Source organism: Mastacembelus armatus, chromosome 23 (genome assembly GCF_900324485.2).
Source record: "Mastacembelus armatus chromosome 23, fMasArm1.2, whole genome shotgun sequence".
Taxonomy (NCBI): domain Eukaryota; kingdom Metazoa; phylum Chordata; class Actinopteri; order Synbranchiformes; family Mastacembelidae; genus Mastacembelus; species Mastacembelus armatus.
In genome coordinates, this window is record NC_046655.1 from 148,345 (window position 1) to 176,065 (window position 27,721).

Consider the following 27,721-nt stretch of genomic DNA (forward strand, 5'->3'; position numbering starts at 1 on the left):
TGATTTTGGGCATGTTGAAGCCGTGATCGAAACACTGCTCAGCGACACTTCCGGTTCAAAAGATCGATACTCTGTCGAGCAGACGGGCTCGAGCGTCCCATCACTACCCTCAACATGTCGGTCAGGAACCCAGGAACTAAGCTCGGTAAGTAGCCTATTTCTGCTCCGTTAAACTGTAACGAACATTCAGGTAATTATAAGCACGTGCAATCATCAGTGTTTTGCTGTGACTCAACCACAATTTTTATTTGACCAACATTAACTTAAAAATATAAGGCTCTATATAATTCTTTGGTTCGCCTTGCATCAGTGTTTAAAAGTAAGGTTAGAAAAGCAAAGATAAATAACTAAGGTGAGCATATCCTTTACTCAGGGCGGCTAACATTTTATAGAGGCAACTAAGTTACCCCACTGTAACATACATTAGTTACAACATAGACGTTTTTCAATCGCTGCTAAACAGGCTCTAATGGGTCAGTGTATGTAGCTTTATATTTTAAATACTAATTTTTACTGTAACGTTCAGGAACTTACCGTTATTGAGATAATATAATAGTTATGACTCCCTTGACTGCTGCCAGAACTCATGACAGTGTAATTGAGAACTCATTGCAGCCCATCTCTCTGTTCCTGTTTGACTCCTACAAATAAGTACTGTATAGGCCTGAATAATTAAATCAATGTTGATTTCACATCAGTGCCACTGTTGTTACACTTTACATATAACTGTAGTGATTAAAAATAGCGTTGCATAAGAATTTTTTCACTTAAACCAGTTTCCTTGCTACCTTTTCATGTCTTTACATTTTCTGTCACACTGGTCTGTTTATAATTCAGACATTTGAGTAAATGCTGAATATAAAACATTTAATCAGCCCAAATATGCAGTTCACCAAAGGACAGTTGCAAAAACATTCTTCAATCCCCAAATTTAATTTCTTTGCACATTCTGTATAATTTGTTTATTTTATTTAGAAAAGGGCATTATGCATTAGATAGTTGTGCCATCTTTTGGGAAATGCTTCTGTTTACATTTGACTACCCCAGACTCACGAGTAAACCAATTAGGTTCAGGTTTTGTGGATCTAGTAGAATATATTTTATTTTTGGTCTGGAACATGATGAGCTTAGCACAAAGACTAGAAAAAGTGTGGTCAAAAGTGAAAGCTCTTTTATTTACATATTCCATATTACATACATATGTTCATATTATTACATTTGCATATCCTGAATTTCCCTTCAGGGAAAATTAAAGTGTATCTTATTTTTATCTTATATTATGTATGCTGTTACATAGTTACATATGTGTAAGTTGTATCTTTGTGCTTTGCACTAAGCTTGGCTAAATTTTTCTTATGACCACATTTCTTATAATGTCTGACAGCTCTGTTAAAAGCTGCTTACCATACGATTCTGTCGTCTATACGATTGTCTTTTTCTAAATAAATTTCTAAGGTGTCGTTTTTGAAAAGTTTACACCCTGACAAAACTGAGCATGGCAAATATGTGAAAAAAAATGGTCAAATAAAATTGCCACTGACACATAATTTTTCCTACATTTCCTCCTCATGGGTATTAGACTTGGAGTGGATAGCCAAAGTAAAAGTGAACACGCAGGCTGTCCTAAAGAGAGCGCAGCATGTCCAAGGACAGAAGACTCCGAAGAAACAGTGGCAGGTAAAAGCTCACTTCTGACCTACTGTACATCAAGTGTTTATAACCTATCCTAAGGAATAGTGACAAGAAGCCTCTTTTACTTTAACATCCCTATGTATACAGGTAGAGACCTATAAAGGCATATATATGTAATTAGAGAGAACTAAATGCAGACAACATGGTCTAAGAGTATGAAAAGAGGACATCAGCTTAATACTGCAAGAAATGGACACAACAGGGGTTTCCCAGTGGAGAAGGTGTTTCCAGAGGTGAAATTATTTCTCAAAGGGACAGAATTACATCAGACATGTTGACTCATATGATAAAGTTGGACAGGCATGACAGGGCCCTGCTCTCTTGGGTGGTGGTGGCTTAGAACTAGAGAGTGCTGCAGTGACTTTTAGCCAGAGTTCCACTGCTTCTGTATTAGATAAGCCATTGTTGCAAATAGCAGATTCTGTGGCTGTAATAATCTGTCCAAGGATGAGACTATTACCATCCTGCCTACAGACAAAGGGAGATGCACAGTGGTCCTGAACACAGCAGACTATCATCAAAAAATAACCTCTCTTGGAAGACCAACAGACCTACAAAAAGTTAAGAAGGGAGCCCACCTGCACCTACAAGAAAAAGGTGATTGTTTAAGTCACCTGGAAAGGGACAATGCCTTTGACAGGACCACCTACTACAGGCTATATCCAGGGGAGACCACCCCCTGTCTGTATGGGTTCCCTAAGATCCACAAAGGAGGAGTCCCCCTCAGGCCCATCGTCAGCGGCATAAACCCAGTGACAACATTGCCAAACACCTTGCCACCATCTTAGTGCCACCGGTAGGTCGCACAGACCACCCCATCTGGAATTCAGAGGAATTTGCCTCCAAAGCCAGACATCTGAACCTGGAGAGAGGTGAAACTACATCCCTCTTCACCAGCATCCCCACCACCGATACTTTAACATCTGTTAGGAGAAGACTAAAAGAGTACAGAACCCTTTCTGCCAGGAGCAGTCTCCACCCAGACCAAATCTTCCTGCTATTGGACCTTTGTCTGAACACCACATACTTTTCATACAGAGGTGAATTTTACCGACAGAAACATGGATGTGCCATGGACTCTCGTCATCCATCGTTGCCAACCTGTACATGGAAGAAGTGGAAAAGAAAGCTCCCAGGTCCTTCACAGGGATGGCACCGACTAGGAGTCATCAGGACTTTACGCCACAGAGCAACCTGGTCATTCCCTATGTAGCAGGTGTTTCAGAGAGGCTTAAGCAGATTTTTGGGAAACATCAGATACCAGTTCACTTCAAACCCACTAACACACTGAGGCAGAGACTTATTCACCCTAAAGACCAGATACCAAAACAAAAGGAGCAATGTAATATATGCCGCCCAGTGTAAAGAAGAATGCTCAGAACTCTACATTGGAGAAGCTGAACAACCACTTAACAGGGGGATGGCCCAGCACAGGAGGGGCAGCTCCCCAGAACCACAGTCAGCTGTGCACCTCCATTTAACCCTGGTTAAATGGAGGTGCCAGGTGCCAGCGCGTTTTGACGCATCTTTTTCTGATAAGGCTGAAACAAACTTAAATTGCTCCGTCAATTCTGATCGTACAGATAAAAGAAGTATATCATTCAAATCTGTAAAGGGTCTAGTTTTAGTGGTATACCATCATAATAACAAAACGTTGTGCTTTTTTTAAATAAAGAAAGCCGACAGGGTGCGCTCTCGGACTTTTCTGTCTCTGCCATTTCTCTTCACAGACGCGTAAACAAAAACAACCAGAATCTCAGCGAATACTTGCCTCATAAAAATAAGAATTATATGGCTAGAAAGCTTGAAATGTTTTCTTTTGAGTGAAACAATTCAAGTCAAAAACAAATCATCACTTTTTATTTAATCCGTATGAACGTAAGGAGAAGTCCGTTTTTTCCTGTCTCACCTCATTACAGGTAATGTGGTCCCGCCTTGTACACTGTCCACTGTTCACATGTAAATAATCTCAGGTGAACCAGGTAAATATGTGCACGCCCCCGAGAAATGACACAAAATATCAAACTTCATCATAGAATTTACTCACTTTTTCGGCGCGTTTGGATGATGGCGCGTTACGCACGTGAAGCGGCGCTCCTTACATTCCTCACAGAGACAAATAGTTTAGCTTGTCCTCAGAGTAAAAACACTGATTTTAACTCAAATGAGGATCGTTTGGCTCCTCATTGTGTTGTATTGTGCTGCACTAATCCATCCCATCTACATTGACTGAAAGGCTCATTATGCGCGCCTTTGTCTGGTCGTTCAGTGCGTCTTTTGTGTTCTCAGGTAAATCACATGACTATTCATCCTCAGACACACCCTCTTGCATATGGCCTTTCTGGACAAAAAGTGTCTTAGAAAATTTAAATCAGTGTATTGTTTACTGTGAATGTGTGAACAAGATGACATTCACAGCACTCTGAAGTAAACACTTTAGCCTACAACATGCTGGTCTCCAAAGTCTTGTGAACCACTGTTCTGTTTGTGTTTTATGGTCTTATTTCAGTGAGTAAAAAATTGTAGTTTTTCACTAGCCATGCATAAACACTTTTTTCTCAAAAACACAATACTGTATAAACTTGCTGCTCACATATTATTGTAGCCAATTTTGTGCTGATTACAGTGTTATTAGACTTTAGACATTAATATGTTTAAAAGACACTGAAAAAAGCACAAATGTCAGGACATGTCAAAATTTGTCCAGGCTCCAAAAACCCCCTCATATTCAAGCATCATATGAGTTGCAGTAACCCATTAATTCCCCCATTGTACCATTATTTGGTTTGTTGATTAAAAATATGAGAAATAAAGCTGCCATCTTTGAACAGGGAAGAACAGTACTCAAGTACATGTTCAAGTATAAATAACTGCACCATAAAAACCAAAACCAATTCAAATTTAACAGAACTAAAGAAATCCAAGATTACATTAAAAAAATAATTTTTAGACCAGCAGCAGTGCTCCCTATTCAGTGAAACTAAGACATAAGACCTCCACTAGCCAATCCCCCTTGTGTGACAGCAAGCCATTTTGCCCTTGTGCCATTGAAACAGACAGGATTCTGGACCAAGGTGTCAGTTCTGTTTGCCGTAAAATGTTCTGTGAATGACAAGAGTCCAGGGCCCGTATTCACAAAGCTTCCTAAGCCTAAAAGTTGCCTCTAGTGATGAAATTCTAAGAAAATTCTTAGAATTATGTTTTCTTAGAATTTCCCCTTAAATTTAGGACTAAATCTTAGTTAAGATAAAAATGACTCACGAAACATCTTAGCCCTAAAAACAGCTCCTAAGGTAAAAAGTGTTAAGAGTAGAGAGGAGGATTTTTAAGAAGCTTAAGCGTTTCTTTAGCAGAGGACAAAATGGTAGAAAGAAGAGTTTTTCTCCAGTGAACGATCGTGAGTTAATTAAACGCTACAGATTGGATCATGTTGGGATAATGTTTGTGGTCAAAGTCATATCTCCCACCCAATGTAGTAATGCCATAATGCCAGAAATGAAAGTGATTACAATACTGAGGTATTTGGCAACTGGAAAAATGCAACAGTGCAGTAGTGATGACTTGTGTCTGTCACAACCTTCCATCAGCAGAGTGATCGCACAAATTGAAATGCTTTCACAACCTCATGACAGTGACAGAAATCTTCTGGTTTCCCTCTTTTCTGTCAAATTTGGTTTTCTTGTTCTTTTATTTCCTTCCATCTCTCTTGGATTGTTGGCTACATGCCTTCCGAAAGTGCAACTTAAACAGACTGTCCTGCAATCATGTAAATTGGTAAAAGGTGAGCCATTTTGCTCCCATCAATCTGAAATGAATTACAAGTAATAAAATAAGTATGGTAAATAAATGTAAGCACTTAAATATAGTAACTGCATGGAAATAGGTAGACACATTTTCAACATTTGGCTGTTTTAAGATATTTAGCCTAACAGAAACTTTGCATAAAGTAGCCTTCATGATTGTACAATTTTGTAATACAAACATTTTGATTTCACTATCCATTCTATTATCATATATTCTATTTTCACAAAGAGCACATTTTAAGATCTTTACAGATAGTTTTTGTTCAACCAATCAGAGTCCTTGAGATGCTGCGTTATCCCTAGCAACGGGGTCAACCACACCTCCTTACTAAGATAAAGGTTTTTGTACTTTCCTTACTCAGAGTCCTTGCTCTGAGAAGTTTCCTAAATCACTTTTAGTGTAGGACTCCCAGCTAGGACTTTTTAGGCTAAGATAGGAGCTCTTTGAGAGGATTCTAAGAAGCTTTGTGAATACGGGCCCTCATCTGATAAGGGCCTACCATATAAGCTACTAATGCAGGGGGCTTTACAGCCAAGTGCAAATCCAACTATATCTATGGCTGTGTGGCCATCAGGAAAATTGGATACCACAATATTAACAAAAATGCTATCTTAAATTGTCTCATAGTATATATAATTTTATGACATAACCCTGCAAAAAATCTATGAAAACAGGTCACACTAATGTTTCACAGACCATCTGACAGCAGTGAGGATTACCTCTAAATATGGAGACAATTTAAAAGTACTTGCTTTGTGGATGCCATTTCTGTGTGTTTGTCCTACAGGCTGCCTGGCTGCTGAAGGCTGTAACATGTATTGACCTGACAACTCTTGCTGGAGATGATACACCATCAAACATCCATCGGCTTTGTCTGAAAGCCATCCAGCCGGTCCGATATGACCTTCTAAAGAAGATGGATATGCATGACAAAGGTCTGCTTTTGCGAGAAACCCCACATATAGACCAAGGGTCAGACATTACTGCTGGACCATCAACTATAAAAAATTCCTATGATGATAAACATAGGAGCAATTTTTAATTGGTAATGTGTTTGTTCTCCAGGTGGGTCAACTCCCTGCACAGTCATTGGATTAGAACAACAGCAATAGGGATAGCAGACATTAAGGGCCAAAACAAGGAAGATACACATGTTGGAAAGGTAATTGTGGCAAAGATAAACATGATTTGGAAATGGTTTGTTGCAGACTGTGCAGCTAACCTGTGATGATTAAATAGGAAATGCAACAGACTTACTGCCATTTTGCAAAGTAACATCGTCATACCGGTATACACAAAGCGCTGCTGTCTCCAAATGTTTCACATTTTATGGACTTGATGCAAGTGGGAATAGTGGAAAAGTGAGTTTCAGAAGCTACTGAAAGTAATTGACTCAGTGTAAAGATGTAGGACAATCTTCCAGTGAAACCAGCTGTGGCTCATTTCTTGCTCTGCACACATATACACACATACACATTATACAGTTCAGTTCAATTCAGTTTTATTTGTATAGCGCCAAATCACAATGCAATCATCTCAAGGCACTTTACAAAAAAGAAAACCCAACAAATCCCTTATGAGCAAGCACTTGGCAACAGTAGAGAGGAAAAACTCCCTTTAACGGAAGAAAAAACCTCTAACAGAAGGTACAGAGAGAGAGAGGGAGAGAGTACAAAGTGACAGTCAGAGAAAGTATGAGGGGTGGGGGTTACAGGCTCTCAAAGAAATGTATAAACATACCGTCCATAATAATAACAATAAATTGGCTCATCACACTGTGTTTACACCACATTGCAAGTAGCTCCACCTTTTTTTGTAAGTTGTTTCATCATTTTTCTGGTCACATATAAGGATGTATGTCACCAGCATGAACAGTAATGGAGTGAGCATATAGCACTGGGGAATACTTCTTCTGTATTGTAGTGTTGGTGTATCAGTGAGAAATGCAGAACCCAGTCATAAAGGTACTGTAGGTGTTTTAGTTACACAATTCTTTGTTGTGGGATGATTTCTTTGAAGGCTGAATTAAATATAAAAGGTTCTTTCTCTACAGGTGGGACACGGTTGGATAGGGGACAGATTTGACTACATTGCTGGATCTACAGTGTCTTGCATAAGTATTCACCCCCTTTGCCTTTTTCCTATTTTGTTACCTTACAACCTGAAATTGAAATTGATTGATTTACAAAACATTTATATGTGATTTACACATTTACAACTTTTGAAATGCAAAATATTTTTTATTGTGAAAACCCCCCCCCAAAAAGAAGATTTGTGTGTGCATAACTATTCACCCCCTCAAAGTTAATACATTGTATAGCCACCTTTTGCAGCAATTACAGCTGCAAGTCTCTTTGCATATGTCTCTATAAGCTTAGTACATCTAGCCACTGGGATTTTTGCCCATTCTTCCAGGCAAAACTGCTCCAGCTTCTTCAAGTTGGATGTGTTCTGCTGGTGTACAGGAGTCTTTAAGTCAGACCACAGATTCTTTATTGGATTGAGGTCTGGATTTTGCCTGGGCCCCCTCAACACATTTAAATGTTTTTCCCTAAACCAACTGAGTGTTGCTTTACCAGTGTGTTTAGAGTAATTGTCTTGCTGGAAGGTGAACCTCCTTCCCAATTTCAACTCTTAGGTAGACTGAAACAGGTTTTCTTCAAGAATTACCCTGTATTTAGCACCATCCAACACTCCTTTGATTTTGACCAGTTTCCTAGTATTTGCTGATTAAAAACATCCCCATAGGATGAATTCTGCTACCACCATGCTTCACTGTGGGGATGGTGTTCTGGGGGTGATGAGAGGTATTGGGTTTGTGTCAGGCATAGCATTTTCTTTGATGGCAAAAAGTTAAATTTTAGTCTCATCTGACCACAGTACCTTCTTCCAGACATTTGGGGAGTCTCCCTTGTGCCTTTTGGCAAACTCAAGACGTTCTTCCCTGAATTTTTTTCTATAACCAAGGGCTTACATTTGGCCACTCTTCCATAAAGCTGAGCTCTGTGCGGCTAAAAGGGTCCTATGAATATACACTCCCATCTTTACTGTGAAGCTCTCCAGTGCCTTCAGGTTTATTGTAAGTCTTTTGAAGGTTTCTACAATTAGTGCCCTCCTTGTCCGGTGTTTGAGTTTTGGTGGTGGCCCTCTCTTGTCTCTTGGCAGGTTTACTGTGGTGCCATATAACTTCCACTTTGCTGTTATGGATTTAATGGTGCTTTGTGGGATATTCAAATTATGGATATTTTTTGGAACCCAACCCTGATTTATATTTTGTCCCTGACCTGTTTGGAGAGCTTCTTGGCCTTTGTCATATTGCTTGCTTGAAGCTGCCTTTTGCTCAGTGGTGTTGCAGACGGGGACATTTCAGAGCAGGTACTGTATTTTCGCATTTACTCCTCCAGCTTGTCTTGTGACTTACAGTGCATTCAGAAAGCGTTCAGAACCCCCTTATGTTGCAGCCTGATACTATAATTGTTTAAATTCGGTTTTTTTTCTCATTAATATACACTCAGTACCACATACTGACAAAGTGAAAACAGGATTTTACAAATGTTTGCAAATGCATTAAAAAGAAAAAAACAAATATCACGTACATACAGGTGCATCTCAATAAATTAGAATATTATCAAAAAGTTAATTTATTTCAGTAATTTAGTTCAAAAAGTGAAACTCATATATAGATTCATTACACACAGACTGATATATTTCAAGTGTCTGTTTACTTACAGCTAATGAAAATGCAAAATTCAGATAATTAGAATATTGTGAAAAAGTTCAAGCCCTGTGATGGACTAGTGACTTGTCCAGGGTGTAATAATAATATTTTTATTTATAAGGCACTTTAAGAACAGCAAGAGCTGACACAAACTGCCGTACACCAAAACAAACAGAAAAACAAATATACATAAAACAAGAATAAATAAAAATTATCAGTAAAAACAGTCCATAAATCAGTCCATCACGCTGGTCCAAAGGCTTGAGTATACAGATACGTTTGTTGTTTGTTTTAAGTTGTACTTTGAACATGGGTAATGTCTTATGTGCAAAGGCAAATTGTTCCACAGCCTCAGGGCAGCAATAGAGAACAGAGCTCTGTCTCCACGGAGTTTCCTCCTCATTTTTGGCACATAAAGAAGCAGGAGGTCAGCTGATCTAAGACAGCAGCTAGGAGTATAAGGTGAGAGGAGTTCAGTGAGATAAAATGGGGCAAGGCCATTTAAAGATTTAAAAACTAATAAAACCTTAAAATGAACCCTAAAAGACACTGGCAGCCAATGGAGTGCAGCCAGGATCGGTGTGATGTGCAAATTTTTTCGCATTACAGTTAGAAGACGAGCCGCCGCATTTTGGACCAGCTGGAGACGTGAAAGGGATGCCTGACTAACCCCAACATACAATAGTCAAGGCGTGATTTAACAAAAGTATGGATTACTAACTCAAAGTGATGCCTGGACACTAGAGGACGTATTTTTGCCAAATGCCTGAAAAAAAATGGATTTTACCACAGAACCAATTTGCTTATCAAATTTAAGATCTGCGCCCCTGCCTTACACTCAAAAGAGAGCTGGGATAATCTCCAGCAGATCCCCGTGACCCTGGTTAACCCTCTGGGGGGTGAGGGGGTTTTGGGGGCCTGGACAAATTTTGACATGTCCTGACATTTGTGCTTTTTTCAGTGTCTTTTAAACGTTTTAAAGTCTAATAACACTGTAATCAGCACAAAATTGGCTACAATAATATGTGAGCAGCAAGTTTATACATGATTGTGTTTTTGAGAAAAAAGTGTTTATGCATGGTTAGTGAAAAACTACAATTTTTTTACTCACTGAAATAAGACCATAAAACACAAACAGAACAGTGGTTCACAAGACTTTGGAGACCTGCATGTTGTAGGCTGAAGTGTTTACTTCACAGTGTTGTGAATGTCATCTTATTCACACATTCACAGTAAACAATACACTGATTTAAATTTTCTAAGACACTTTTTGTCCAGAAAGGCCATATGCAAGAGGGTGTGTCTGAGGATGAATAGTCATGTGATTTACCTGAGAACACAAAAGACGCACTGAACGACCAGACAAAGGCGCGCATAATGAGCCTTTCAGTCAATGTAGATGGGATGGATTAGTGCAGCACAATACAACACAATGAGGAGCCAAACGATCCTCATTTGAGTTAAAATCAGTGTTTTTACTCTGAGGACAAGCTAAACTATTTGTCTCTGTGAGGAATGTAAGGAGCGCCGCTTCACGTGCGTAACGCGCCATCATCCAAACGCGCCGAAAAAGTGAGTAAATTCTATGATGAAGTTTGATATTTTGTGTCATTTCTCGGGGGCGTGCACATATTTACCTGGTTCACCTGAGATTATTTACATGTGAACAGTGAACAGAGTACAAGGCGGGACCGCATTACCTGTAATGAGGTGAGACAGGAAAAAATGGACTTCTCCTTACGTTCATATGGATTAAATAAAAAGTGATGATTTGTTTTCACTTAAAAGAAAACATTTCAAGCTTTCTAGCCATATAGTTCTTATTTTTATGAGACAAGTATTCGCTGAGATTCTGGTTGTTTTATTTACTGTGAAGAGAAATGGCAGAGACAGAAAAGGCCGAGAGCGCACCCTGTCGGCTTTCTTTAGTTAAAAAAAGCACAACGTTTTGTTGTTATTATGATGGTTTACCACTAAAACTAGACCCTTTACAGATTTGAATGATATTCTTCTTTTATCTGTACGATTAGAATTGACGGAGTAATTTAAGTTTGTTTCGGCCTTATCAGGAAAAGATGCGTCAAAACACGCTGGCGCGTGCGTCGACCCCAGGGGGTTAAGGAATAAGCAGATATAGACAATGGATGGATGAAAAAGTTCAACATTGGAGACTCATGGTGTCACACTCTAATCAGCTAATTAACTTACAACACCTACAAAGGTTTTCTGAGCCTTTAAATCAGGGGTCTCAAATTGCCGGCCCGCGAGCCATTTACGATAAGAGTTTGCTGGTTTCTGGGCTTTAGCAGTTTATTTTTTGTTTGGCTGTGAACGAAAATATGTCTTATTCCAAACCGAAAAGGAAAGTGGATAATGAACACAGACAGATTCAGGAAAACTGGACACTGCAGTATTTTTTTGTAGAGTTTAATGGAAATGACACCTGTCTGATATGCAAACAAAAAGGTGCCATTCTAAAAAGGAATACAACCTCCAGTGTCATTACTGGACAAAACACGGAGACCAATATGACAGGTACCAAGAGGACGAGAGAAAAAAACGAACCACACAGTTGCAGAGAGAGCTAACGTCCCAGCAAAGCCTTTTCCACAAAGCCAAAAAGGATGCTGGTGCTGCAGTTGTGGTGAGTGAGATCATCGCTAAAGCAGGAAAACCATTCACTCAAGGGCAGTTTATGAAGGACTGTATGTTGAACATCGCTGATATTCTGTGTCCAGAAAAGAAGAATATGTTCAACAATCTCTCTCTATCAGCAAATACAGTGGCAGAGCAGTTGGAAGAAAAAAATGCAGATGCAGCAGCACTGCATTATACATCAGCAGGCACTGTGCAGCTAATGCTTGAAATATGAACATGTCATGTCTGTTGTGCTAAAATGCATCAATTACATCAGGTCAAGGAATTTACAGCACCGCCAGTTTCAAGAAATTGAGGCAACATATGGCGATGTACTTTACTGAGATGTGCTGCCTCAGCAGGGGAAATATCGAAGAGATTTTTTGAGTTAAGAACAGAGGTGAAGAGATTCATGGAAGATGGCAGAATGGATATTCCTGAATTTGATGATCCTAAATGGGTCTTGGACCTTGCATTCCTAGCAGTGTTAATTGTGACTGCATATTTTAATTTAGTTTTAATCATAGTCTTTTGACTAAAATGCAATTTTAGTTTTACTCATATTTTAGTCATCTGCTTTGTTTTAGTTTTAGTCGACTAAACAGCATAAGATTTTAGTCGACTAAATCCACTGTAGATTTAGTCGACTAAAATATATTGGGTTTGATTTAAGTGTAATTTAGTTAAACTATTGTAATTTTACAAAAAATTCTAAATTAAAATTAAATAAAAACAAGTTTCATTAAATATATGGAATATGACCTTTCCATAAAAGACCAAAAATTAGATATGCATTTATAACTTGCATATGACATTCTTTAAAGCAAATGTGCAACTCCAAAATATTTAAAAGAAAAACTGTATTTAGCAGTAATGCCATTGCATCAAACATGAAGCTGACCTATATATCTTTTCTTTGTTTTCTCCTAGCTGTTGCCATTTCATTATAGTTTACAGTGGGTACGGAAAGTATTCAGACCCCTTTAAATTTTTCACTCTTTGTGTCATTGCAGCCATTTGCCAAAATCAAAAAAGTTCATTTTATTTCTCATTAATGTACACTCAGCACCCCATCTTGACAGAAAAAAACTGAAATGTAGAAATTTTTGCAAATTTATTAAAAAAGAAACACTGAAATATCACATGGTCATAAGTATTCAGATGCTTTGCAGTGACACTCATATTTAACTCACATGCTCTGGAATCTGTCCAATAAATAGGATTGGAACCATTTTAACGTTGTACCTCTGATACCAGTCTCATGCTCCAGTCTCTGTAATAAGATGTTGTGGTCAATAGTGTCAAATGCAGCACTAAGGTCTAGGAGGACAAGTATAGAAACAAGTCCATTATCTGAGGCTAAGAGAAGATCGTTGGTGACTTTTAACAGTGCTGTTTCTGTACTATGATGTGCTCTAAATCCTGATTGAAAATCTTCAAATAGTTCATTCCTGTGTAAGTGGTCTGATAGCTGCTTAGCAACAGCTTTGTCTAAGATTTTAGATATAAATGGTAGGTTGGATATTGGTCTATAATTAGCCAAGACTCCTGGATCAAGACTAGGCTTTTTGAGTAAAGGTTTGATTACTGGTGTAAGCAACTACTGGTGTAAATTCAGAGAGATCTATGGGAGAGAAGCAGTCTAAACATAACTGAGGTCTTACAGATGATTCAAGAGCTACTGTAGTAGAATATTCATTTATTGTAGGTATAGGAAGCATCTGATGAATTTTATCTCTAATAGTTGTGATTTTATTTGTAAAGAAACTCATTAAGTCATCACTGCTGAGAGCTAAGGGTCTAACACTGGTCTAACACCTAACACTGGGCTCAACAGAGCTGTGACTTTTTGTCAGCCTGGCTACAATGATGATGTAAATAAAGATGGAATCATTTTCTTAAATTTATTAACAGCGTAGTCAGATAAACATCTGCTGTAGTGGAATTTTCTTCCAAACACTGCATGATCTATCATCTCAAATTCAGTTATTAAAGAATGATCTGACAAAATAGGATTTTGGTTAGAAACTATTAAATGTTCCATTTCGATGCCATAGGTCAGAACAAGATCAAGGGTGTGACTGAAACAGTGGGTGGGTTTATTAACATTTTGAGTGAAACCAAAATCTAATGAATCTAATATAGAATTAAATGCAGTGCTGAGACTATTATTTTAAACATCTACATGAATGTTAAAATCGCTCACGATAATGACTTTATCTGAACTAATTTATTGAGATGCACCTGTATGTGTATATTTACAGTGACTCTGAAGCAGTCACTGGTGGTAGATGACACTCTTGACTCAATTGGAGATAATATTGGTACCACTTAAAAAGTAAAAACGCTTATGGTCATGCTAAACTACAACTAGTATAACACCAGTGAAAATGCTGCCCTAAAGAAAGAGCTATACTGCAGACCTCAAAGTGAAGGTAATAAAGGCTGAAGCTGAAACAAAGTTTGTAGTGAGTGTTGGCATTCAGGCTATCCGAGATGAGGACATGCTGTTTCATCTCCCCCGTCCCGATGTTGGCACAGTTGTTTAACGGTATTTGACACAGAAAAATAAAATTTGTAATGTACTGCTGCTTGTTGTTATGCCTAGCCTACATTCTTCATAGGCTAATTTAAACTATAATTATTATAATTAGAAATGTGACTTCTCTTCAACAAGCGATTAAAAGCAACTTAAACTCTGGTGTAAGTAACCCGGAAAATACATGTATGGTGAGATGATCTGACACTTACACTGCAGACAGGTGGACTTAATTTAATTATGTGACTTCCTAAAGAATTGGTAGCAGAACTTATTAATGTATTTAGGAGTGTGCCATTTTCGATGCATGTCTGATGCATATGGCTAGATCTGGTTGATTAACGCTTCTCTTATATCAAGACTCTGCAGACCGGAGTGCGTCGTCAGCAGGTTTATTGACATTCAAGAAAGTAAAACTAAAAGAAGAAAAAACAATACAATCAAAATACAGCTATGTGCTAAACGTGTACATGTCATTGTCTAAACATAGAAAAACGCACACTTAAATGGCGGAACCACGATTAGCACGTCACATTTGAGCCATTTTAATATTAAACAATACACTGACAAATACCATTTTGTACAGAAAACAAAACATTGATTTATAATGTCACTACATACCGGCGATGCAATCTCCAAACAAAAGATGCTTGCCGCAATCTATCTGAAAACATGGCATGAACTAGCGCTAATAACGCAATGTTGTTCACCGACTGTAAGTTACTTCTGTTTCAATAAAGTTGTGTTCAAACCAGAAATTCTTAGCTGTAATACCCGAAACAGTCACATGAGGGTACTATAACACTGAAAGACAGCAAGTCAATGACAAGAACATCGCATGAATTTACATAGCTTTTAACCATAACAGAATACTCCCCACCTGGCAGAACTAAATGCCACCACTTGAGATCTTAAATGCAACACTTTTGTACCATCCAATTTAACCACTTTAACCTGTACTGTACGCACCTTAGCATCTTTGCTAGGAAACACCTGAGTAATGAGTTCAAGAGGCCATTCATTTCTAGGCACTTGAATGATTTTGAATGCAACAATACTACCTGGATTTATATTGGGCTGGCTGGACTGCCATTTGCGGCACAGCTGAAGAGTAGGAAGGAATTCTTTCTTCCATCTGTCCCAGAAAGTATTTGACAAATGCTGTACCTTGCGCCACTGATGCTTGTAGAGATCAAACACTGTGAAGTTGCCAACTGGAGCCTGAAGAGGAGTTACTTTTTGGGTAAGAAGAGTAGCAGGAGTCAGGATGAATGGATCACTGGGGTCCGTTGACACAGGAACAAGATGTCTTGCATTTATAATAGCCGCTACCTCTGCCATGAAGGTGACAAGAGTTTCATGGGTGAGCTTAGTGTTCTTAAGCTGAAAAAACATGGTGTCCAAAATTCTCCGTGCAAGACCAATCATGCTTTCCCACGATCCACCAAAATGGGAAGCATGTGGAGGGTTAAAAGTCCATATACATCCTTCTTCTTTTAGGTACTTTTGTACAGCTGTATTGTCCAAATTTGAGTTGTTTGCACGCACTAACATAGTTAGTACCTCGATTAGAATGAATGGTTTTGACAAGTCCTGTTATGGCCCAAAAATCATCTGAATGTGTTAATAAAGCTTGACATGTCAAGTGACTCTACCACTTCAATATGCACTGCTCGTATACTTAGACATGTGAAAATGACAGCCCACCTCTTGTTCTGGATAACACTCCCTCGAGTATGCCGAGATGACACAAGAGATTTGATATCTTCTGTTCGCTAAGTCTTCTGCAGGTTACACAATGATAGATGATTGTGCTCACCTTTCTTTTGACGCCCACGATCCACCACCCTGCAGAGTGAACAGCTCCTTCCATTAACAAACGACCTTGGTGATGGGTCTGCTCATGATAGTGCCTTATGAGAAGAGTTGCAACATGATGGTGATCAGGCATTATAAGAGGATTCTTTTTGACTTGGTTGAAATTTGAGTCTGTGATGCATCCGCCTACTCTGAGTAGTCCAGCTTCATCCAGAATGGGGTCTAAACTCTTTAAAGAGCTGGTTTTTGGGATTCTTTCCTTTCTGTCTATATATTTCAATTCTTCAGCATACACTTCCTGCTGTACCGCTCAAATGATAATGTTCTGAGCTTGTTTACATTCGTCCACAGAAAGTCCTGTCTCACAGTAATGCCAACCATGACAGTCATTGGTTTTACATAGATGTGATTTAAAGGTATGAATGATGTGCATCAAACGGGAAATAGCACGCTGTACAAAAGTACCTAAAAGAAGAAGGATGTATATGGACTTTTAACCCTCCACATGCTTCCCATTTTGGTGGATCGTGGGAAAGCATGATTGGTCTTGCACGGAGAATTTTGGACACCATGTTTTTTCAGCTTAAGAACACTAAGCTCACCCATGAAACTTCCAAGTGGAAAACTTGGTTAATATTTGAGAACCAAGCTGTTTGAGGTCTGACCTCTGCATCCATGTTGGGTTCAACATGGTCATATGTGTTGTTGGAAGGATTTTGATCCTGGAGCAGAAAACTTGGGCCAGTGAGCCAGTTAGTAAGGGGAATTTGACATGCATGGACTGAACGAGTAGCATGATCTGCAGAATTCTGACTGCTGGCTACATAATGCCACTGACTTGGTTGGGAAGATCTGTGAATTCTTGTAACCTGGTTTCTGACATAGACATAGAATCTTCTAGTCTCGTTGCAAATGTAGTCAAGAACTACTTTGCTATCTGTGTAAAATGTAGTGTTGTTTAGTTCAACATCTAGTTCACTAGAGATTAGTTCTGAAAGCTCTGCTGCTAACACAGCGGCACTTAGCTCTAGTCTAGGTATGGTCTGATCTAGTCGTGGTGCCAACTTTGCCTTGCCCATAATAAAGCCAACTGGACAGTTTCCAGCTGTATCAGTCACTTTTAGATAAGCTACTGCAGCTATGGCTTTAGTCGATGTATCAGAAAAAACACACAATTCTGTCCTTGTGGCTGTTGAAGGTGACATGTCTGTGTATACTCTTGGGATCCGCAGATCTCACAGTTCTTTAAGTAAGTCTTTCCAGATTGTCCAAGACTCTTCCATTTCTGGGGGCAATGGAGCATCCCAATCTCCATTATCCACTGTAAGTTCACACAGAATGGACTTTCCTTGTATAGTGACTGGTGCTACAAAACCTAATGGGTTGTAGAGGCTGTTTATTGTTGATAAAACACCTCACCTAGTAAAAGGTCTTGACTCTTCTGATGCGTTGAATGTGAAGCAGTCTTTCCTTAGGTCCCAAAGGAGACCGAGACTACGTTGCATGGGCACCAAATCAGTTTCAAAGTCCAAGTCTTTAAGGTCTTTTGCATGATCCTGGGAAGGAAAAGCATCCATAATTTCCTTCCTATTAGCTGCTATTTTGTGGAGTCTCAAGTTTGACTTTGCGAGTGTGTCTCGGGTCCTTTGAAGGAGGGACACAGCCATTTTTACTGTGGGGAGAGATTTGAGCCCGTCATCCATGTAGAAGTCGCGCGTGACAAACTGCTTAACCCTCTGGGGTCAATGAACGTGCCGGCACGTTTTGATGCATCTCCTGAAAATGCGGAAACAAACTTAAATTACTCCATCAATTTTGATAGTACAGCTAAAAGAAATATATCATTCAAATCTGTAAAGGGTATAGTTTTAGTTTTATACCCTCATAACAACAACAAAATGCTGGGCTTTTGTAAAATAAAGAAAGCCAACAGGGTGCGCTGTCTTTTCTGTCTCTGTCATCTCTCTTCACAGACAAATAAAACAACAAGAATCTCAGCGAATACTTGCCTCATAAAAATAAGAAACATATGACTAGACAGCTTGAAATGTTTTCTTTTAAATGAAACAATTCAAGTCGAAAACAAATCATCACTTTTTATTTAACCCATATGAACGTAAGGAGAAGTACGTTTTCTCCTCTCACCTCATTACAGGTAATGCGATCCCGTCTTGTACTCTGTTCACTGTTCACATGTAAATAATCTCAGGTGAACCAGGTAAATATGTGTACGCCCCCGAGAAATGACATAAAATGTCAAACTTCATCATAGAATTTACTCACTTTTTCTACATGCTTGGATGATGGCGCGTTGCGCACGAGAAGAAGCACTTCTTATATTCCACATAGAGACAAATAGTTTAGTTTGTCCTCAGAGTAAAAACACTGATTTTAACTCAAATTGCGAACGTTTGGCTCCTCATTGTGTTGTATTGTGCTGCACTAATCCCCTCTCAGCCACATTGACTGAAAGGCTCACTATGCACGTCTTTGTCTGGTCGTTCAGTGCGTCTTTTGTCTTCTCAGGTACAGTAAATCACGACTTCTCATCCTCAGACACACCTTCTTGCATATGGCCTTTCTGAACAAAAAGTGTCTTAGAAAATTTAAATCAGTGTATTGTTTACTGTGAATGAGTGAACAAGATGACTTTCACATCACTGTGAAGTAAACACTTTAGCCTACAAAATGCTGGTCTCCAAAGTCTTGTGAACCCATGTTCTGTTTGTGTTTTATGGTCTTATTTCAGTGAGTAAAAAATTGTAGTTTTTCACTAACCATGCATAAACACTTTTTTCTCAAAAACACAATCATGTATAAACTTGCTGCTCACATATTATTGTAGCCCATTTTGTGCTGATTACAGTGTTATCAGACTTTAGCCATTAATATGTTTAAAAGCAACTGAAAAAACACAAATGTCAGGGCATGTCAAAATTTGTCCAGGGCCCCAAAACACCTCAGAGCCCAGAGGGTTAACATCTGGATCGCAGTCTGACTCACTGTGTAGGACGGACTTGTGTAAGCCGTATATGGCCACCGCAGGAGAAGGGCTATTTCCAAAAACATGGACTTTCATTCGATACTCTATGATTTCTTTAGAAACATCACTGTTGTGGAACCATAGGAAGCGCAGATAGTTTCTGTCCTCCTCCCAGACAGTTAAACTATAAAACATCTGCTCGATGTCTGCGGTAAAGGCGACAGCTTCCTTTCTGAAGCGCATTAGGACACCTAGCAATGAGTTCTTAAGGTCTGGTCCTGTTAACAACACGTCATTTAGTGACACACCATCATACTTAGCGCTGCTGTCAAAAACAACCCTGAATTGTTTTGGTTTCCTGGGGTGGTAAACACCAAATAGGGGCAAATACCAACATTCTTCTCCATCCATTTGAGGGGCAATTTCTGCATGACAGTTTTTCAATAGTTTGTCCATGAAGGCGATGAAGTGTTCTTTCATGTCTTTATTCTTGTCAAACCTGCGAACCAGAGACATTAAGCGATTTAGTGCTTGTGGCCTGTTAGGAAGTCTTGGACGTGATGACTTGAACGGTAATGGAGCTGTCCAGCTGTTGTCTAAGTCTTTCTTTAGCCCTTCTTTCATTATTTTCAAGGTGGTGTTGTCCTGAATGGAGGACGAAATACAGTTGTCATGTTTGGTTTGTTTGAACACATTACACCCTAAGTGGTCTGCTTCACACGTGATGCATTCACTTGGCTGGGTGGTGAGGTTGAAAGGGACTTGTATCTCACAGTGCTTCTCTTTTATGTTGTAAACATTGGGGCACGGTTCGAATATGGTGGGACGGCCCTTCTCAGTTGTGTTCGTGAAGAGAGTTTTTATGGTAAGGGTTTTGTGTATGTCTCCTAGGCAAACATTCCCTACTATGACCCACCCTAAGTCCAGCGTTTGTGCATAGGGTGCGTGATGAGGGCCACTTATCTGTTTGCGCACTCTATGAACTCTGATAACATCCCGTCCAAGAAGCATTAGTATTGGTGCACTTGGGTCCAAGTCAGGGATAAGGTGAGACACAAGTTTCAAATGACTGTGATGCATAGCCGCACAGGGTGTGGGAATCTAATCTCTGTCGTTGGGGATGTTTTCGCATTCAATGAGGGCAGGAAGTGGGATGTGGACTGTACCATCTAGAGCTTCCACCACATATCCGTTAGCTCTCCTGCCCATGACTTCCTTAACTCCTGCATGTCTTCAGTGAATAAGGAGAACAAGCGCCATGGTCTTTAAACAATTCAAAGAACTCAGGGCGGACCAATGATCTGTTCATTTTTTCATCATGGATGGCGTAAAGTCGTATTGCTCAGTCTGGTTGGCCTTGTGGATAAACCTTCACAAGACAAATTTTAGAGCATGATCTGCCTGTTTTGACATCACCACAAACCTGAGTACATTTAGAGGTGATCTCTTCTGGTTCCGTGATGTCTGGCTCTCCGCCATTCTCTTCTGCCATTTCAAGCTCTCTTATCCAAGGTGCTGGTCCTGGATGAAGGGCAGTGCAATGCATCTCGTTGCCACATTCAAAACATTGAATTTTGACTTTACAGTTCTTGGCCATGTGTGAAGATGAAGCGCAGCATCTGAAACAAATGTCATGCTCTTTTAAGAATGACTTTCTTTCATCCAGAGTTTTCATGCAAAATCCTCTGCATTTTTGGAGGGGATGAGATCTCTTGTGGAGTGAACTAAACTTGTTGCAGTCTACTGACTTGTTTGTTGATGTGTGTGTGTCTGAGTTAGACTTGGAAATTACCTCAGTTTTATGCACTGATATTTCTCTTTGTTTGTTTGCGCTCCAAGATGGCTTGTCTGGTTTAAGGAGAGCATCAGTATGTGATGTAAAATTGAAGCTTGGATCATTTCTGGAGTCAGCTTCCTGTGCAACAAAGCTCACAAAAACATTGAATGGTGGGAAAGGGACACAATGCTGACGTTTGTAGTTTGCTCCAACTGTAATCCATCTTTCTTGGAGGTGGAAAGGGAGTTTTTGAACAATTGGATTCACACCTCTCGCCATGTCTAGAAAGGAGAGGCCCGGAAGATCTCCTTCAGCTTTGGCACACTGCATTTCCATGAGTAGATCACTGAACTTTCTGAGTTTAGTATAGTCTTTGGATGTGATTTTTGGGAATGTGTCAATTCTTTTGAAGCGAGCATCTTCGATCACTTCCGCTGAGCCATAACTTTGTTCTAGTCTGTCCCACATCATTTTTAAACCTGTAGCTGGATTGTTAATGTGTATGACTCTGATCTGTTCTACATGTACAGCGGATTCCTTTCCAAGCCATTTTAGCATCAAATCCATCTCTTCGCTCACTGTTAAGTCCAAACCTTGGGTTGCATTTTTGAATGAGCGTTTCCAGGCTCTAAAGTTCTGTGGCAGGTCATTAAACTGGAGTAGTTCTGTTGCCACAATTTCTCGGCATGCAAGATATCTAATAAAGTCACTGACATTTGGGTCTTTGATTTGTTGGCATAGAGACGAACCATCGTAGGGACTGTGAACTATTGTTTTACGTAAACAATTCGCATTGTCATCATTTAAGACACGAGGGGTGTAGTTAATGGTTGAAGCATTTAGTGAATAGTCAAGATTGACGGAAGAGATATGTGGAGTTAACTGTGAGTAGACATTTTCTTTATTGGGTTGCAATAGTTGATCGTTGGTGTGCTCTCGGTTGTAGTGTGATGTGGTTTCCTTTCATAATGACTATAGCATCACTTTTTTCATCTTTCACAAATGCTGTTTGACTGGTTACATACTGATCAGTGCGTTCTTCTATTTCAGAAGGAGAAGGATTACTGTGTGTATGTACCTCAGAGGCAACTGCTGCTTCACATACTTCAGCTTCAGCTACGGCTGTAGCTACATCTCTTTCTTGTTGTAGTAGTTTAATAGATGCCTCAATCTTTGCTTTCTCTATTTCTAAGTCCATTTCTTTTACTGCAAAGTTGAGACGGGCTTTTGCTGCCTCCGCTTTTGCTCTTGCCTTTGTTGCTGCAGAACTAGTAGCTGAGGAACATGAAGCTTTTGATTGTGTCTTCCAGGAGGGTGCCTTGGTGGACATGATAGGATTCACTAGGTGACGACTGCTGGAACAGTGTTGAATGCTGCTCTGAGGCGTATTAGTGGTCAGCGTTAATTCACTGTAGTCGAAGATGGCTGCGTCGTCTTTGTCAGTATGGTTGATGCCATTTTACTGTGCCGTTCTCGATGCATGTCTGATGCATATGGCTAGATCTGGTTGATTAACGCTTCTCTTATATCAAGACTCTGCAGACCGGAGTGCGTCATCACCAGGTTTATTGACATTCAAGAAGGTAAAACTAAAAGAAGAAAAAACAATACAATCAAAATACAGCTATGTGCTATGTCATTGGCATTAGCACGTCACATTTGGGCTGTCTTAATATTAAACAATACACTGACAAATACCATTTTGTACAGAAAACAAAACATTGATTTATAATGTCACTACATACCGGCGATGCAATCTCCAAACAAAAGATGCTGCAGCAATCCATCTGAAAACGTGGCATGAACTAGCGCTAATAACACGTTGTTCACCGACTGTAAGTTACTTCCGTTTCAATAAAGTTGTGTTCAAACCAGAAATTCTTAGCTGTAATACCCAAAACAGTCACATGAGGGTACTATAACACTGATTGACAGCAAGTCAATGACAAGAACATTGCATGAATTTACATAGCTTTTAACCATAACAGAACAAGGAGCTTCATAGTAAAGGGATGAATACAAATGCACATACCAATTTTTTTTTGTGTGTGTTTTAAATAAGTTTTTTTATTTCATTTTATTTCGTCAACTTGGACTATTTTGTGTAGATCCACTAGATAAAAGCCAAATAAAAAGCCATTTAAATTTCAGGTTGTAATACAATAAAATAATGGCTGAATAAAAGGATGAATACTTTTGCAAGGCACTATATAAGCACAATTTGAAGGGGGTTAAGTGTGATGGAGGCAATGGACCCAAATTCACTGTAGGACCAGCCTCTTGAAGTACTCCCTGATTATAGTTATGAGTGGAGTGGGGTATTTTTCACACACTGACAACCAGGATGATTGTGAAGCATGTACAGATGACTGCTTCAGTCAGCAAGATGTCGGGACCTTTCTGGTCCTGTTGATTTGTAAGGGTTAACCCTGGACAGGATTTTCATATTTCACATAGAATCTGGTTATCTGATGGAGGATTAGTCTTCATTGTACATATGATTAACTTTTTATAATTGAACTGAACTTGGATCTTGTTTTTATAGTTTTGTTCATCATTCCTTTTATAAGTATTGTTGTTAATAAAATTGAAGGGTGGTGCTATCACTAAAAAGAAGTCAGGATGGTAAAGAAACCTATGCAGTCAGACAGTCAGGCAGGCTCTACTTATTCATAGCTAGTCAAAATTATTTGGATAATACAATGAAAGTGAATAGTAATTTGTTACCTGCAGCAGCTCTTGAGCTTGTTGAGGATGTTAAGACCTGAATCAACCTGCAGAGGGCCACACAGACCTGTTTATTACTATATTACTTTGTCAATGCTGTGCTGCCTGTGTTCTGTTTTGTGCCAGGAATTACTACAGCAGCAGTGTGTGTGTATCCATCTCGGGTAGCTGATGCCATCAAATTATTAAATGCAGCCAACTCCAGCCTCCCTGTTGCCTCGGGTATGTCACCTACAATTGAATCAGACCTATACTGCATATAATACTATACTTCGTTTACAGCGAGACAGAAGTGAATGGTGAAGTGAAGTGTGTGTAGTTTAAATGATTAAAACTTATACTTGAGTTTCATTGGCAGTATGTTCTCCCTCCTCTCCCAGTGGCCACTGGTTTCCCAACAGGCCAGACGCCATTGGAGACACGTCTGCAGGAAGTCCATATGGCAGTGGCTGACGGTGCAACTGAGATTGACATTGTCATCAACAGGATGCTTGTCCTTACAGGACAGTGGGAAGGTACACTGATCATATGACAAGAAAGACAGAAAATAACTTAAGCACAGGACATTTAAAGAGGCCGGTGACTTGTAGCTCAACAAGAAAACTTCTGCTTTAGGATTTTAAATACTTTTTGTCAAGATCAAGGAAATTCTTTGTTATTTCTATTTTATATGAATCATTGCAGAGGACATTGTAAACTGACCGCAGTGTTGCCTAACACTTTTGATCATGTGATCATGTCACATATCACAGTTGTCATGGAGCTGTAGTTGTCTAGAGCTAGATCGTTTGTTCACACACCAAGCATGTTTAAGATTCTTGTCTATGATATGGTTGAAAAGTAAAAGTTGGGCTTGACAATTTCTCTTCATTCTTGAAATTCTTGAAATGGACATTTCTGTCCATGTTCTGCAGCTTTTGATCCAATCATATAGGCTGTAACAGCAGATTAAGTACATATAGGGAAATCTTGAGTGGATTGTTTTTTCAAGTCACTGCTTCCAAGTTCAAGAAGGAATTATCAAAAAATGTTTTAGCTGTAGAATTGAATTATTACATGGAGATTCCTTGTGAAATCAGGTGGCTACAAATAAACAAGAAACTCAACATTTTATCTTACTTACTAAAAATAATGATGTTTAAGTTCCAAATATTGAGTATTTAGGAGCAAATTTTTATTATATCCCCACATTGTAGTTCAGACAAAAATAATTACTAGTCTGATCTTGATTGTATTTTGTATATTTCTCAACTGAAATTTCTGGTTGTTTCAAGTTTTGGGTGACATTATGTTTACATTTTGATAATGGATAAAACATGCTTACCTAGTGTTTTCTCTCTCCCTCTATAGCCCTGTATGATGAAATATGCCAGTTTCGCCAGGCCTGTAGTGATGCCCACATGAAGACCATCCTGGCTATTGGAGAGCTGGGCACATTTACTAATGTCTACAAAGCCAGCATGGTTGCTATGATGGCTGGTCAGTCTCACTTCAGCCTTCTTAAACTTGTTTCAACTGTGTGTCATAGTCACAGTCTCGGACTGGAGTGGAGCTCTTCTTCTGTCTTGCTCTCTCTCTTTCACTCAGACGCACACACACACACACACACACACACACACACACACACACAGTAAGCTTAACCAGCCATCATATAATAAGCGGATTACAGAACCAAATTATCAAGGGCTCTGATAGAGATCATTATTAAAATGCATTGCTTTTGTCGCAGCTCTCGCTCCTTAATCTCTCCTTGTTACTATGAATTGCATATGAGGTTCCTGAAATTGAATGATAATTTCACCTATTAATCTCTAATTCTGCCAATTTTACTCTGCTGTTCCCTGCCAGTATCCCCCTGCCCACGCAAATGAATAGAGCTTCATTACCGCCACCCACATTTAATAACCGTTATTCATTATGTGGTAATTAAGACTCCCCATAACGAATCCTAAGGGTTATGCCAGTTTGAGAGAGAGGGGGGAAAGGCTGAAAAAAAGACCTGACAAAAAGAATACGTAGAACATGTCTTTAATGAACTGGAAAGTGTTCATCTTGTTCTGTTCCATAATGAACAGTCATTATACACTAGGGAGGGAGAAGGGGTGATTTTTTTTTTCTTTCTTTCTTGCAGCCCACAGTTTGTGGATAATCTATTAAAGAGCATCATTTCATCTTCTATTTTTATCAGGAAAGCTGATAAAACATAATTGGCTGTGAAAGAAATGAAGGAAAAATTAAGAATTTTATTGATGAGGGTACAGCTGCCCTCCATTCACCATTGGAAGCATATGTTCTTGTCTGCCAGACTGTCAGAGTAATGCCCCCTGTCCGTTCTCTGTCTGCACACCAACACTGCCTCTGATTCTGCTTCTCTACCTTAGTACATTGACTCTTCCTGTAAAGGTCTGAATATGGAGCAGCTTATTATAAAACACACTGACAGATGAATAAGTGCAGCATCGCAATATTACCTGCTGCATTTTGTGTGCTAGTGTGTTGAAAACTACAATCATTTGTTAAATCCTGACAGGATCAGATTTCATCAAGACATCCACAGGAAAAGAGGTTGTCAATGCTACTTACCCAGTTGCCATAGTGATGATGAGAGCCATCCGTAACTACTTCTTGTGTACAGGCCACAAGGTACAGTACTTAGCTTCTCTCTTTTTGTGGATAGTGTATATGTCCTGGTTAATGAGAAAAGGAAGTGGACTGCAGTCTGTGGATCAACGACATGGAGGTTGTCATAGGGTTAAAGGAAGGACATGTAAGGCTGCTCAATTTCAGCGAACAGATGTCATTTGTACCTCTTTTTGTATTGTACGCATACAGCGATCAATTAATTTTTGGTCAGAAATTCTTGACTCTTTTTTACAATGCAGTTAAACCATTAAATCAGTTAAACTCTTAAAGTTTAGATTGCAATCATGTTTGAAGTTTGTTACAAGATGCGTATTCCTTTAGGTGGGCTTTAAGCCAGCAGGGGGGATCAGAACAGCTCAGGAGTCTCTGGTGTGGCTTACTTTGATCAAAGAGGAGCTGGGCAATGACTGGCTCTGCCCTCACCTTTTCCGCCTGGGAGCCAGCAGCCTGTTGGCTGACATTGAGAGGCAGGTGAGGACTTAACAGTCGTTCACACACACACACACAGTGTATCATAGTGTACAGAATTTTATTCTTTTTTTTTTTTTTTTTTTAATACAGATCTACCATTATGTGACAGGACAGTATGCAGCCTATCATGAGCTGCCTATGCCCTGAAGCTGTAGGTTTTGTTGTATTGACCAATCAAAAGCTGACTCACCACCACACAAGCCCAACAGTGGTCATCCAGGAAGTGCACCTATTCTTGTAACTACATTTATGTTCAGTGCTTTAAAACATGTCTGTGACACAGGGTTCATTGTTCTGGATAATGTCTGTACTCATATGGACTTTGTACATATGAAGAAATAGGTCAGACAAAATGACAAAAAACATGGTAGTTATTGTTTGAACTCTGTTTCCTGAAATGTAAGCATTCTGTGAAATGCTGTGGTTTCTCTATGTTACGATTTGAAAATGTCTTAATTTGTTTTGTTAAAATGAAATGCTGATGTGTTCTCTCAAATATTGCATTTTTGGAAATGTGGTTATGTTTTGTGCTTTAGGACCACTGTAATTAGCCATTACGTCATGTCTGTGAGTCAGAGTTAGATTGAAGTATAAAAATCTATTAAGAAAATAGTGAAATGTTAAGAAATATTATCAATGGATTCTGTCCTTCATATCCTGTAAGTCCATCCATCCATCCATCTTCTATACCCGCTTTTTCCTGAAAGCCAGGGTCACGGGGCTCTGCTGGAGCCTATCCCAGCTCTCTCTCAGGTGAAAGGCAGGGGTACACCCTGGACAGGTCATCCTGTAAGTCTTAACATTTAAATTTTGCTTATAATATAGATGACTAGATGCATAGATGACTGTCTTCTATTCTCCTCACCATGTTTTTAAAACACAAGAATAAAGTTAAAAATGATGATTCTTTTA

The 27,721-nt window shown here is 39.3% G+C and overlaps 1 protein-coding gene across 3 annotated transcripts; it reads left to right on the forward strand.

Annotated features, from left to right (window-relative positions):
* Positions 1–27,721, forward strand: dera (deoxyribose-phosphate aldolase (putative)). 3 transcript variants are annotated; one of them, XM_026326529.1, is made up of 9 exons: positions 1–145; positions 1,580–1,677; positions 6,284–6,431; positions 23,822–23,917; positions 24,076–24,210; positions 25,046–25,174; positions 26,226–26,338; positions 26,660–26,809; positions 26,900–27,721. In XM_026326529.1, the coding sequence occupies exons 1-9, from the start codon at positions 115–117 to the stop codon at positions 26,954–26,956; spliced, it is 957 nt and encodes a 318-aa protein (XP_026182314.1). In that variant the 5' UTR covers positions 1–114; the 3' UTR covers positions 26,957–27,721. The 3 variants fall into 3 exon arrangements, with proteins under 3 accessions (XP_026182314.1, XP_026182315.1, XP_026182316.1); XM_026326530.1 differs by having other exon boundaries at positions 26,660–26,805; XM_026326531.1 differs by lacking the exons at positions 23,822–23,917; positions 24,076–24,210.

Excerpts from the sequence above, each read along its gene's own strand:
- dera (XM_026326529.1), top strand. The coding sequence starts at position 115 with ATGTCGGTCAGGAACCCAGGAACTAAGCTCG. Across the intron at positions 1,678-6,283 it reads CTCCGAAGAAACAGTGGCAG|GCTGCCTGGCTGCTGAAGGC; the intron begins GTAAAAGCTCAC and ends TTTGTCCTACAG. Across the intron at positions 26,810-26,899 it reads TGGCTGACATTGAGAGGCAG|ATCTACCATTATGTGACAGG; the intron begins GTGAGGACTTAA and ends TTTTTAATACAG.